This window comes from Sapajus apella, unplaced genomic scaffold (assembly GCF_009761245.1).
Source record: "Sapajus apella isolate SASKATOON/1434 unplaced genomic scaffold, GSC_monkey_1.0 scaffold32, whole genome shotgun sequence".
NCBI classification, from domain to species: Eukaryota; Metazoa; Chordata; class Mammalia; order Primates; family Cebidae; genus Sapajus; species Sapajus apella.
Window position 1 is genome coordinate 9,439,967 of NW_022436972.1, and position 12,913 is coordinate 9,452,879.

Consider the following 12,913-nt stretch of genomic DNA (forward strand, 5'->3'; position numbering starts at 1 on the left):
TGCCACCTAGATCCCCAGGTGTGAACTGAAACTGCTAATGAGAAGAAAAAGTAGGGCTGCTTGCTCTCAGCACCCCACCCTCTCCATTCCTTCTGGTTAAGGGTGGCACCTCCGAGCTTGCCTATTGCCCTTGGTAAGAAATAGGGCTTCTTACCAAAGGGGTCTTTGACTTAGGCTGAGCTGAGTTCAAATTCTGACTCAGCCACTAAAACTAGTCTTGAGCTTACATGGTCTCTAACCCATTAGAGTATCAATTTATTTAAGTGCAAAATGGGAATTGCACTACCTACTGGAAGAGTAAGAAGTAAAGGAGTTTCAGGCCTGGAATACTGTGAGTCCTTAGTAAGGAATAGGCTACCCTACCCTTCTCCCCACATTGATCTGATTCTGCACACAGAAGCCCGTAAATTCCCAGTGTCCCCTGATGCCAAAGGTGTTTGTACTCCACAGAAAATCAGTGGATCCCCAAGAGGTCCCAAATGGGACCTGGACTGGAGGATGAGGGCAGCTGAGAGCAATAACCGCAGGAGACTGTAATCACCGCACACAGCAGTGTCTGCTTCTTTTATCTCCAAATGAGAGTTAATTACCATCGCCGTGTGTTTCTGTTCGTCCGAACATTGTTTACTCTGGGGTTAATAACTTCTGTTCTTCCTTGAACAAAGACCAAATGGAAGCCTTAAAATTGCAGTAATTGACAAAACAGATTGGGAAAACAGAGAAAATGGCTCCCACTGTAAACGTTAAAGAATAAAATAAAATTTTAAAAAGAGCGAAAGAAACCTGATAGCTATTTCTCTCTGGATGGGACAGCAGTACTATTTTTCCTATTCTTGAAGCCGGCAAGTTTTTTTTGCAAGCACAGCACTTAAGCATAAGAGAAGCATTTACCCAGTCTCTGCAATGATTTCTGGAGCCACGTAGGTTGGGGTGCCACAGACTGTGTACAGGGGACCGTCTACAATGGTGGCCAGTCCAAAGTCACCCAGCTTCAGTGATTTGCTGCCATCTTGGTGCTCATACACCTAAAACAAAGGTTAAAAAGCACAACTACATGAAAATCAAGAGCTCAAAAGCCGTTTCTTGAAGAAATGAGAAACACATTGTGTTTAAATATAATGTATAGAAGGTAAAAAATAACTTTAGGCAATTATGCAAGAATGGATATATACACAAAAATATCTTTCTTCCTTTAGATTACTGCAAAACTGGAAACATGGTGAACACCTAGAAATGGAAATTGGTTAAATAAATTATGGTATGTTCATACAACAAGAGATTACATGACCTTAAAATGGCGATGTGGGTTTAAAGTTATTGAATTATGTTTGGGAAATGAGCAGAGTGGTTTTCAGATTGGTTTCTATAAAATGTCCGTTAAAGAAAAAAAAGTACATACAAGAAAAAAAAGTCTGAAAGAATACAGTATTGATGTATCTGTGTCTTGGTGGTAGGATTGTAGGTTTTTAAAATCCTTTTGTTTGTCTGTACTTGATATTGTCTATAATAAAAATGGATTTGCATAATAAAATGAAGTATAGAAAGTCTTTAGTGCAGTGTCTCTGATTCATGAATATTGTCTCTTCATTTCAATATATTAAGAAACTTTGCCAGGTGCAGTGGCTTACGCCTGTAATCCCAGCATTTTGGGAGGCCAAGGTGGGTGGAACATCTGAGGTCAGGAGTTTGAGACCAGCCTGGCCAACATGGTGAAACCCCATCTCTACTAAAAATACAAAAACTAGCTGGGCATGGTGGCGGGCGCCTGTAATCCCAGCTACTCGGGAGGCTGAGGCAAGAGAATTGCTTGAACTTGGGAGGCGGAGGTTGCAGTGAGCTGAGATTATGCCATTGCACTCCAGTCTGGGCAACAAAAGAGAAACCCACACTCCAAAAAAAAAAAAAAAAAAAAAAAAAAAAGAAAGAAATTAAAAAATACAATTCTCTCTAGTAATCGAATACAAAAAAAAATACTTATAGTAAAATACCTTTTCAGTGCCCCATATTTTCAACAAGATCTATTTACATTTCTTAAATTAATAATTGAAAGAGAGATTAACATTTCATTTCACCTGTGGCAATTTGGAAAGATTTATCAGGTGCAGAGTCAGCATCCTGTCCAGGTTTCCCTTATTAAGGCAGTAAAAGTCTTCTGTCTTTCACCCAACAAATCAAGAAAAGGATGCATGTGACTGGAAGGCAAGTACTTATACCCCTTTAATTCCAGCCACCATCAAAACAAATGGAGCTGCTCAAAAAATATCCCAAATAACTACTTTGATTTCAAAGAAAAAAGGAAAGGGCATTAAAGATCCTAATTCAGTGTTCTGTGTTGGAATCAATAAGATAAAGAAAAGAAAACCACTGTAAAAGGCTAGTAATTCCAGCAAGGGCAATCTTCTGGAGATGCCTCAAGGAAGCAGCCAACTTTTCCATGTACGTCAAAATACTTCACCCAGCAAGCGGAGGCTCGCACATTCTTCTGTTCACACTCTATGATCATCTGTAACTTGCTGCAGCAGTTTGAATCTCTTGCACAGCAAGGCACATCTCCACACATCAGGGGCACCGCTACTGTTCACATGCCATGACTGCCTTCCTTTGGAAAAAGAAGATTAACTTTGCATTTCACTGCAACGTAAAGTGCAGATGTTTGGCCAGCTAAGCTGCAATATCAGCAATAATCGTTTGGATCCAACAGTTTTGGCAGAAGCAGCCAGTCAGATCCTCTTGTCTAGAGAGACTGCATCTTTTCTGAGCAGAAAACACTCTTTAACACTTTATCCACACTCATAGCATGGAGTCTTATTCCCAAGAGCTGTTAATCAGGATTGAGTTTGGGCTGCCCTCTGGCAGGTATCTGAAGACTTGTGGGGTCACCTGTGGTTGGGTTGTTAGGGCAAAAACAGCCATATGTCCCTCACAGATGTGGCTTTGTCCAGCTGTCATCTGGGATGGACATTTTCTTCCTTACTTAATGAAGCAGCTGTCCAGCCTTGGTAAATTAGAGTTAAGTTAAAAACTTTGAGGCTTTACAGCTGCAAAACACAACATCCGCCCCAGCCTAACCGTTCTCAGGCAAAAGAAAATCCTAAGTTGTAGTCTTACCATGTCAGCCGTTCTGGTCATCCAGATGACAAGCAAATGTTTTTCATGAAAAAAAATCTGAGATGGAAACATCTAGTAGATGGTCTAGTTGATTTCCGAGGCAGAGCAGAATTGTTTACTTCCTTAATTCCATTTTGTTAACAATAACCTTTCTAAGATGCAAAATAATCTCTTGCTTTGATGTTCTGCTAGGTCCAAACTTTCATTCTGTGTGCTTTGTGAGGTGATGCAGATTGTGATTTATTCAACCCCCTTGATGCAGGAATTTTGTAGTTTTTTTTCCTAAACACAGTATCTATATCACCTAACTCTGTTCAAAAGTTTGACAAAAGCAGATGGTGGTGGATTCAGTCACAAGTCCCATTTTAGTTCTAAATATGACCTTGTAACTAACTCTCCTACATGTAGCGAAAGTTTTCTTTTGAACATCTACATTTTAATAGAAATTCCATCTAACATATAGCCATACACCAATTATATTTAATATTAATGAACAATATAGTTCAAAGTTTCAATAGCTAAGAAAAAAAATCACTAAAAATTCTACTTAAAGAAAATGAGTAATCATAAAAAAGAATTATTAAAAGTAATCATAGGTCTAGAGAGACCAAAGCCATTAAAATACATAGAACCATAATTGTGATGTTCTTTTTATTCCCTGTACAGTGAACTTTTAATCACTTACTTGACAATGTCCCTTTTTTTTTTTTTTTTTTTTTTGCTTTGAAAACCATAGAGTAGGATTTTCATGAACATAAAGAGGTTCAAAGGATTCTTAGGAGGGGAAATAAGAGCTTAAAGACAAAGGCCAATTCCACGTAATTGAAACCATATCTAGACACAAGTACATTTGAAATGCTGCAACAAAGTGTTTTTGCAGGTGAATAAATGCCCAGGCCTCGAGTTTGGAATTCTGTTTAATTCACTGTCAGGCAGGGCAGGAAACTAGGTCACCCTGGTTTTTTCTCTGCCAACACTTTGGGAAAAGGATGAAGAAGAATATACTTCAGTGTTTCTTCTCCTCCAATGGGAAAGCCCTTCCCACAGTGGTTTAAGGACCCCTCTCACAACTGGGGCTCTCCATTAGCACCTGCTGCAGCCTGAACTATGTGCACCCTTATCTCTTACCCAGCCAGTGACACAGGGGCATGACTGAGGCCATTTGAAAATGTAATTAAACCTTTGTTTAAAAATCAGATCGCCAAATACATCCATTTAAAGCCTGCACATGCACGCACACGCACACACATCCTCACAAAACCATCTCCAGAAAGTATTATTCTAAATGGCAGCCATAAATTCACTTCGAACTAAATTTTTAATTAAAAGTTAGAAACCAGAAAGGCTTCTAACAAGTTCACATTGAAAATGCCGAATCCTTGGCTTAGACTGCTCTCTGGATTGACTCTGTTCCTTGGCCTTTCTCCTTATTCTAACCATCTTTCAGAAAGGGACATTAGCAGGCTGCAAGCACAGCCTTGGACAGGCTGGTCCAGCTAGTGGAGCTGTAGTGTAAGAAGAACTTTTTGCCGTAACTGTATATTAAAGTCTCTATAAAACGTGACCCACACATGAAGTAGGGGTACATTAATTGTCAGTCAAGGAGTATTCACCACATGAGATATGATTTAATGTTCATAACAGGTCCTTTAAGTACTATAGATGTTCCTCCACGTTTTAAACACCAAGGAGCTATTAAAGGGACAGGGATTAGTGCAAATTACCCAGTATGTAGTGCTTTCACTGTTTTAACTAAGCAATAAAGCTGTGTAATTGTACAACACTAATTGAATGCAGCTACACATAATTGTGGGCTGCCATATGTATCCTATTACCATAAAGACTGTCAGTATTTTGTAAGCTACTCTTGTGATCATTGCAGATGGCTACAGTCAGATAAGTTGTTCTCTAGGGTTTATTATATGGCTATAAAGACATCCTATGATTTGACAGACTAAATGTGTTAAATGGCAACAATTATGAAAAAGGTTCCAATTAAAAGCTGAAGGCATATCCAGCCAAGAACAGATATAACAAAAGGTCAAGTGTGTAGATTTTGGGGCACACTGGTATTTTATACAGGTTGTTTTTTAAATAAGGGTTTCATTTTTGTGCCTTTTTTGTTTATTTGGGGTTTTGCATTAGCTGCAACTGACTGAACAGTAGATCTTTGGGCATATGCTTGATTTCCCTTGGATGGAAAACCGAGACCATTTGGAAAAGTTATTTGAAAAAATAAAACATTTAATATATAGTCATAAAATGCAGCCGGTGGCCATAAAATAATATGAAAATTTACAGATAATCTGAACCCAGTCAAAAGGCTTCTGAGATTCCCAGAATATGGCACTAAAAGCTGACTAATACAACAGATGTGTTGGAACAAACATAATTCTCAATGTTTCTGTGAATCCAAGGATAACCGTGATGAAACACTGGCTAATGAATCATCAGTAACCACTGAAAACTATTTCACAGAGGAGCTCGGTAGGTAATAAAAATTTTTTCACCAAATAGAATTGAACAAAAGTGGCATGAAATTGACAAAGCCATGAAAAAAGGTAGATTTACTTTTTAACATATATGATATCCCTTTAAGAAGACATTGATTTTCCTCCAGCTATGGTATATGGCCTTTATGATGCTTTCTGAGGAAAGTGGATTAAACATAAATCTTTAATCTTTAAGAAATAAAATATAACAACATTTAAGCAGAGAGTTATTTTGTGGAATGCACTTTATCGCCCACGTACTTTTAAATTAAATCTCCTGGAAAAACATAATTTTAAAACATTTTATACTTACATGTAAAATATTTACGAAATCAAAAGTTAAGTAAAATAATAAAAACAATGAATGTTGTGCCAATGTCAGAAAGGAGTAAGTCAGATGAGAGATAATTAAAGGGGAAACTAAAATTGCTCTTCAGTATTACACTGGAGATATCTGGGAAGACAGAGAAGTGAACGGAAACTCCAGGAAACCTGATTCTCACCCTCAATTTAAAATAGTCATGAAACTATCTTAAAAAGAGTTCTACGCAGCTGCAGCGAGGTACACAAAACATGCACATTCCAGATTCCGTTAGGAATTACACATCCCAGGATTTTGCCAAAACTGTGGGAACTCAGTGCCATTGCAATTTTTAAAAATTGTATTACAGGCCGGGCGCGGTGGCTCAAGCCTGTAATCCCAGCACTTTGGGAGGCCGAGGCAGGTGGATCACGAGGTCAAGAGATCGAGATCATCCTGGTCAACATGGTGAAACCCCGTCTCTACTAAAAATACAAAAAATTAGCTGGGCATGGTGGTGCGTGCCTGTAATCCCAGCTACTCAGGAGGCTGAGGCAGGTGAATTGCCTGAACCCAGGAGGCGGAGGTTGCGGTGAGCCAAGATCACGCCATTGCACTCCAGCCTGGGCAACATGAGTGAAACTCCGTCTCAAAAAAAAAAAAAAAAAAAAATTGTATTACATTTCTGTCACACAATTATTATCCAATATGTCATTGTAGGAAAATGATCACTATAGAGGAAAAGGAGCTAACTCACCCCTAACACTCAGAAATAAGCACCATTCCTATTTTGGGATACGGACTTCCAGAGCTTTCTTTCTCTCTTTCCTGTTCTTTTGCCATTGAACAATACATCCTGAATGTTTTTCCGAAGAGAATCAGAATACATCTACATAATTACTCTCCGTGGCTGCTGGATATTCCATTATATGGAGGCACCATATTAGTAATCCCAACAACTACTATTACCACTGCTGTTTACTGCACACACAGGACATGCCAGGCATCGTGATGAAGACTTCACGTGCACTTTGGCCCATCTGATCTTCACAACAGCCCTACTTGCCTCGTACTCTTACTCATATTTTGCAGATGAGGAAATTGAGATTTGGAGATGTAAAGCAACTTACCCAATGTTACACAGCTATTAAGTGGCAGGACCAGAACTTAAATTCAGATATGTCTGAGTCCAAGAGTCTAACTAGCATGTCCTGCCACACACCTGTGCCACTATTTAATTCATCAGTGCCCTGAGATAAGTTATTTCAATATATACTATTTGGGTGTTTTGGTTTTTTTTCTCATACTACAAAACCCTGAGATGAACATCCCTCTGGATAGCTACATATCCAGTTTCTTCCTCTTAGGTTACATTTCTAGAAGCAGAATTACTTGGTCACAGGGCACACATGTTATTGAAGGTTTTGGTTATACCCAATTGCGCCTCTGACAGGTTCTGCCATGTGACCCTCCCACCAACACATGTGAGGTAACTGTTATCCTCTTTACTTTGCCATCACTGTATGCTATTTTTAAGTTTTGCTAGTCTGATAAGCCTATGTCATTTTTAGAGAGAAATGAATGTCATCTCTTAATGACAGCAGAGTCATTAAGTTTGAAGTAAACAAACACAGACCTACCAAGGTGACACACTACACTTCTCCTTCCTGTCCTCATCTCCCTGTTGACACCACTGGTCTTTGAAGAACCGCCAGTAAATACTTAGTACAGTAACTGGCACATTATGGTACTGAATAATGCTTTGGGAAAATGTTGTGTTTTCTATTTTCCCTCCACTTCCATCCAAATTCAAAGGGTAGAATTTGTTTTCTAAACACCCACAAAAAAAGGATCATTCCATTTCTGCCTGGACACTTACAATGACTACAAGCTACCGGTAATAAAGGACATTTAAACTTCAAAGAAATGAGATTACTAGAAAGTTTTTCTAAAGTTAACCCTAAATCTCTTGCCCACTAATGTTTTCTCTTTAATTTTAGTTCCATGCTGTCGAATACAGTACAAGAAAGTTCTCCATCTTCCATATGGCAGCCGTTCCTATATGTGATGAGAACCACCATGCCCCAACTGGACATCCCTCTTCTGGATCAACCCCGGGCCCAGACAGAATGTGTTCAGATTATTACCATAAGGGGTAACATGGTAAGTCAGGCCAAAGATTCTCTTGCCTCTTTCAGGGGAAGAGGTCTAAGGGCATACTAATATATATACATACACACACATATATTTTGAGACAGAGTCTTGCTCTGTCACCAGGCGCCAGGCTGGAGTGCAGGGGCGCAATCTCGGCTCACTGCAATCTCCGCCTCCCAGGTTCAAGCAATTTTCCTGCCTCAGCCTCCCAAGTAGATGGGACTACATGTGCATGCCACCACGCCCAGCTAATTTTTGTATTTTTTAGTAGAGACGGGTTTTCACCATGTTGGCCAGGATAGTCTTGATCTCTTGACCTCATGATCTGCTGGCCTCGGCCTCCCAAAGTGCTGGGATTACAGGCGTAAGCCACCGCGCTTGGCCCATATTAATACTTTTAACAGCCTTGTCACGAGACTCGCACTGAACCAATAGTCTTTTCCAGATCAACTACTGGCCTTTTGACCTGCAGTCAGGCCAAGTTTTCCATTATTGTTTCTGTAATCGCCAATAACACAACTACAACAAAACGACATAGCCTCTAGGGATTCATGCTTATCTCTTGATTAATTTCTTCTTACCCATTTTGGACTTTGACAGAGCCAAAGATATTTTTGGACTTCACTTCTGTCATTGGTGTAATCCACCTTCATTTGGAGTCACTGGTCATGATGAATGTGGTATGATTGGTGACAGACTCACAGGACATCATTGGCTCCCTTCCTTGGGGTAACCCCCAATCCATTCGTCAATACACTCTGAGGGCTCAGGTTCTGTGTTTTTCTTCATGACCCTTAGACCCATTCTCTCTGTGGCATTTGTCTTGTCCACCAGTGCAGTTAGCTATCCTGTCACCAGGTGGGTTTATTTGGGGAATTAAGAGTCATGGGATTAAGGTGAAGGAAATATGTTATCTTGGGAGCATGGAATTGACAACTAGAAGGAGCCAGAGCACAACCTATCATTGTCACTTGGGCAGAACAGGACTCGCTTATTGCTAGATATAAACCGCTGCGTGAAAACGAGGATCATGAGTTGCACATGTCATTTTGACGGGCAGCTGGGAGCAGGTACAAACACGTGAACACAGAGTTTCTTGCCAGGAGAGGCAGTTTTTCTCCTAGAGAGTCTTAGGGACGTTGGGAGGGAAAAGATTTTTGTTATATTTGAAGGCAATTACTATGTTTGTTTTTGGAATCTAATAAAAAACAGTGATGTGAGTTATAGTTTTGTCAGAAGAGATTTAATTTTCATAAGGAGGTGGCATCTGTGTACACATTTTTTTAAAAGACCTGCCCAGGTCCCTGGAAGAAATACAAGCTGCTACTGATGGTTTTTGTTGCCAAGGGTACAAGCTTGCCATCTAGTGGTGACTTGTGTAAACTGAAAGTATTAAAATTTTTGTTTTTTTCTTAAGCAAAAAGTTTCTTTAGTCATGAACCATCATGGCATACATACACACAAAACTACACATACATACATACCTATGCACACACACACATACACGCGTACATACACAGTGGTCCCATGCATAAGCCCATCTTGGGAAGCATCATACTTACTCCCACTGCTCAGTGAAGTTAATACTGAGGCCAGTGTGAGAACTCCATCTAACAGGCCAGGTGGCACTGTCCTCTGTTTAAAGAAGAATCATTCAGTCACTCACTCACTCCTCTTATCCACCTGTCCATGCAGTTATTAAGTACCAGGCACAACAACAAGTAAAGCAACAAGAACCATATAAAATCATGGGCATGATCAATTTTGGGGGAAAAACTCTAGTTAAATACAATAACAAATTTATAAGGGGTATTTTTTATTGGATCAGTGCCCAGTTTTCACTTAAAATGTGGCTGGAAAATTACTGTAAGTCAAATCATATTTTCTCATCAAAATACTTTAACCTGACCAAGCACTAGAGTTAAATAAATCATTCACACAATCTACATTTTTAGATTAAGGCCAACCTACATTTTTATACTGTTCTATAAGAATTAAAAATAAAAAATCACTGAAAGTTATATATACACAATTATACTGCCTAAAGTGAAATCTACAGCTGAATAAGATATCTATTAAAAATACTTTGCTAGTTATAGCAAATATTAATCTAATGGTTAGCTAACAAAAATCTTGTTGGCAATCTCACAGTTTAGAAGGATATTTTTATGTCTTTTAGTAAAATAGTAAAACAAAGTTTGCTGTGAGGTCTTTTTATATATTTGGTAAGTTTCCCTATAATAAGTAAATGAATTCCAAACCTTTACATTAACTTTATTATAATATTTTCAAAAAATAGTCTATAGCTTTACATTTTGCCATGAGGTGGCAAATCCATGCATGAGCAAATAGTAAAATTTCTAAAGCAATATCAAAAAAAAAAAGGATTAAAAAGTGATTTTTCACTACATAAAACATTATCATTAGGCAGTTTTATTTTTAGGAATAATTTAATTTTTAATTACAAAGAAAGGGAAAATTTTAAAAAGGAAATTAATAGTTACGTGTTATTGCTTTATCTTCATCAACACCCCTTAAAGGAGGCTTGAAAGAGTCACCTTGCTCAAGGTCGTAAGACCAGTCAGTGGAAGAGTGAACCACTTGATTTTGAACTTTTGTCTATAATCCTGGGTGTGTGAGGGTCTATCTTCTGGGATGATTCTCTGATTTCCACAACTCTCAACAGAATATGAAACCAACAGTGGTCTCGTGTGCAATTAGTTGTGCAATTTTGTGAAACCAGAACAGAATCAGTTGTGTTAAGTTTAGCTAAACTTATCCCTGCAAAATTCACCAACCCCTAATCCCCACAGTAAGAAATCACTGTGATGGAGAATAAAATCTCTTTAGTTTTTCATGTAGATATCTTAAATCTATATTACAAATGACTGCAATTGTTTCTCTATATAGTTCAGTTTCTTAAATTAGAAGAGAAGGGAAAAAGAAGCGAGAACATTTTGTGATAATTTAAAATAAAATATCTTTGAGCATAATACGTTAGAAATATCAGGTAAATTGTAATTTTAGTGAAAGTGCACTTCTATGTAACCCCTGCATTTACAGATAACACTTGAATGAGGAGTAAGTGAACAATGGGTACACAAAACCGAGCAGCAAAAGCAAAAAGGAAAGGAAATAAAACTTTAATTTTTAATCGCTGAAGTTTGGGAGCTTAGAGACGTTTTGAAACAAAGGCCCAGTTGTAAGTCCATTCCCATGAGACACTCCTACATAATTCAAGACACAGGAATAATGAGTGCAGATGAGAGAAAATTGCTGCACTTGATGGAGGCAGCTATGTAGAAGAGAATGTTTAGGCTACTGTGGAGATGTGGAATTTGAGGTGCAATTAAGTCAGGGCTCAGTCACTTGACCTCGGCTGCCTCTTCTTAGCCGGTAGCTACAAGATTACCAGCATAATTGCAATGAACTAATTGTGTGCATATTTATTTCTTGAATGCCTATCTTTCCTGCTTCAGTGTCAACTTCATGAAGAATATGTCTCTCTGATTCCCTGGCACAGTGCCTGACACACAGCAAGTACTCAGCAACCTCTTCTTAACACAGAGTTTACTGTAGTGTACTGGTAAGAGCCAAGGCTCTGGAAGTCAGAGTTAGATTGAGACCTTGGCTCTTCTCCTTAAGAGCTGTTACAACCTTGGGCAGGTCATTTAACTTCTAGGTGCCCAGGTTCCTTACCTATGAAATGAGACAGTAATAGAACTTACTCCATGTGGTTGCTGTGAGGATGAAACAAAATAATGACCGTAAAGACCTTAGCACAGGGCAAGCACAGTGATGGTTCTCCATCAGAGCAGATCTTACTAGCTTTTACTTGTGTCATGGGAGTTGGGTGGCTCATCTGCTTTTAGACTTGAGTGTGTATGCAGGTCACCTGGGGGAGCTGGCTGCCATGTGGATTTCTGCAAGCTGTCATCAGTCACTGGATTCTGATTTGGTAAGGCTGCCTCCAGGCCCAGAAATTTGCATTTTTAACAGGCATCTGGGAATAATTCTGATTCAGGGAGTCTTTAGACCACCCCGGAGAAACACTGCTTTAGAAAGAGAATACTCTCTTCCCAGAGATGGGCAAAGTAACAGAAGTCATATATTATACATGAGCTCAGGGGTGGATAATAAAAGTAAAAGAAGAACTAGCATCTTTGGGAAAAGTTATATATACGTATACATATATATATACACACACACATATACATATGCACAGTATATAGAAATGACATAGATTTCATTAAAATTCCAGCCTGAAGAGCCAGCAACACTTACATTACTCCCATTATTTCCCAATGAAGCATCCCATGCCTAGTCTCTACCTCCTTTTTCCCTAAGCATTCTCCTTAATAACTGGGTGAGGAAGGACCCCCATTTGCTTTTGCGGAGATCTCTCAAGATTTCCCCAGAGATGTGGAGTACATGAAAAGCAAACCAAATAGTGGAAAGTGGGGGAAAGGATGTCTCTGTTTTTAAAAACGAGTCTCTTTCATAGTTGTTTTTATGCTAAGGAGCTAGGGTCTTAAAAACTCATTATATATATATTTTTTCTTTTAGGCTTTAGATCACATTATTGAGTTGTAAAGTTGGGAGACTCAAAAAGTCTTTTTAAAAGAGATTCCTTTGTTTTCCCCAAGTAAGACTTCCTTTCCTCTCTCCTTCCCTCCCCTCCCTCCCTCTTTTCTTTTCTTTTCCTTTTCTTTTCTTTCTTTCTTTCTTTCTTTCTCTTTCTTTCTTTTTCTTTCTTTTTCTTTCTTTTTCTTTCTTTTTCTTTCTTTTCTTTCTTTCTTTCTTTCTTTCTTTCTTTCTTTCTTTCTTTCTTTCTTTCTTTCTTTCTCTTTCTTTCTTT

The 12,913-nt window shown here is 38.7% G+C and overlaps 1 protein-coding gene across 5 annotated transcripts in view; it reads right to left on the minus strand.

Moving 5' to 3' along the window:
- Positions 1-12,913, minus strand: part of DCLK1 (doublecortin like kinase 1) — a 357,933-nt gene that overhangs the window by 40,022 nt on the left and 304,998 nt on the right. For all 5 annotated transcript variants that reach the window (XM_032294456.1, XM_032294457.1, XM_032294458.1 and 2 more), the window contains one exon: positions 892-1,025. In XM_032294456.1, coding sequence (XP_032150347.1) covers positions 892-1,025 — 134 coding nt within the window. The remainder of the gene's footprint in view (positions 1-891; positions 1,026-12,913) is intronic.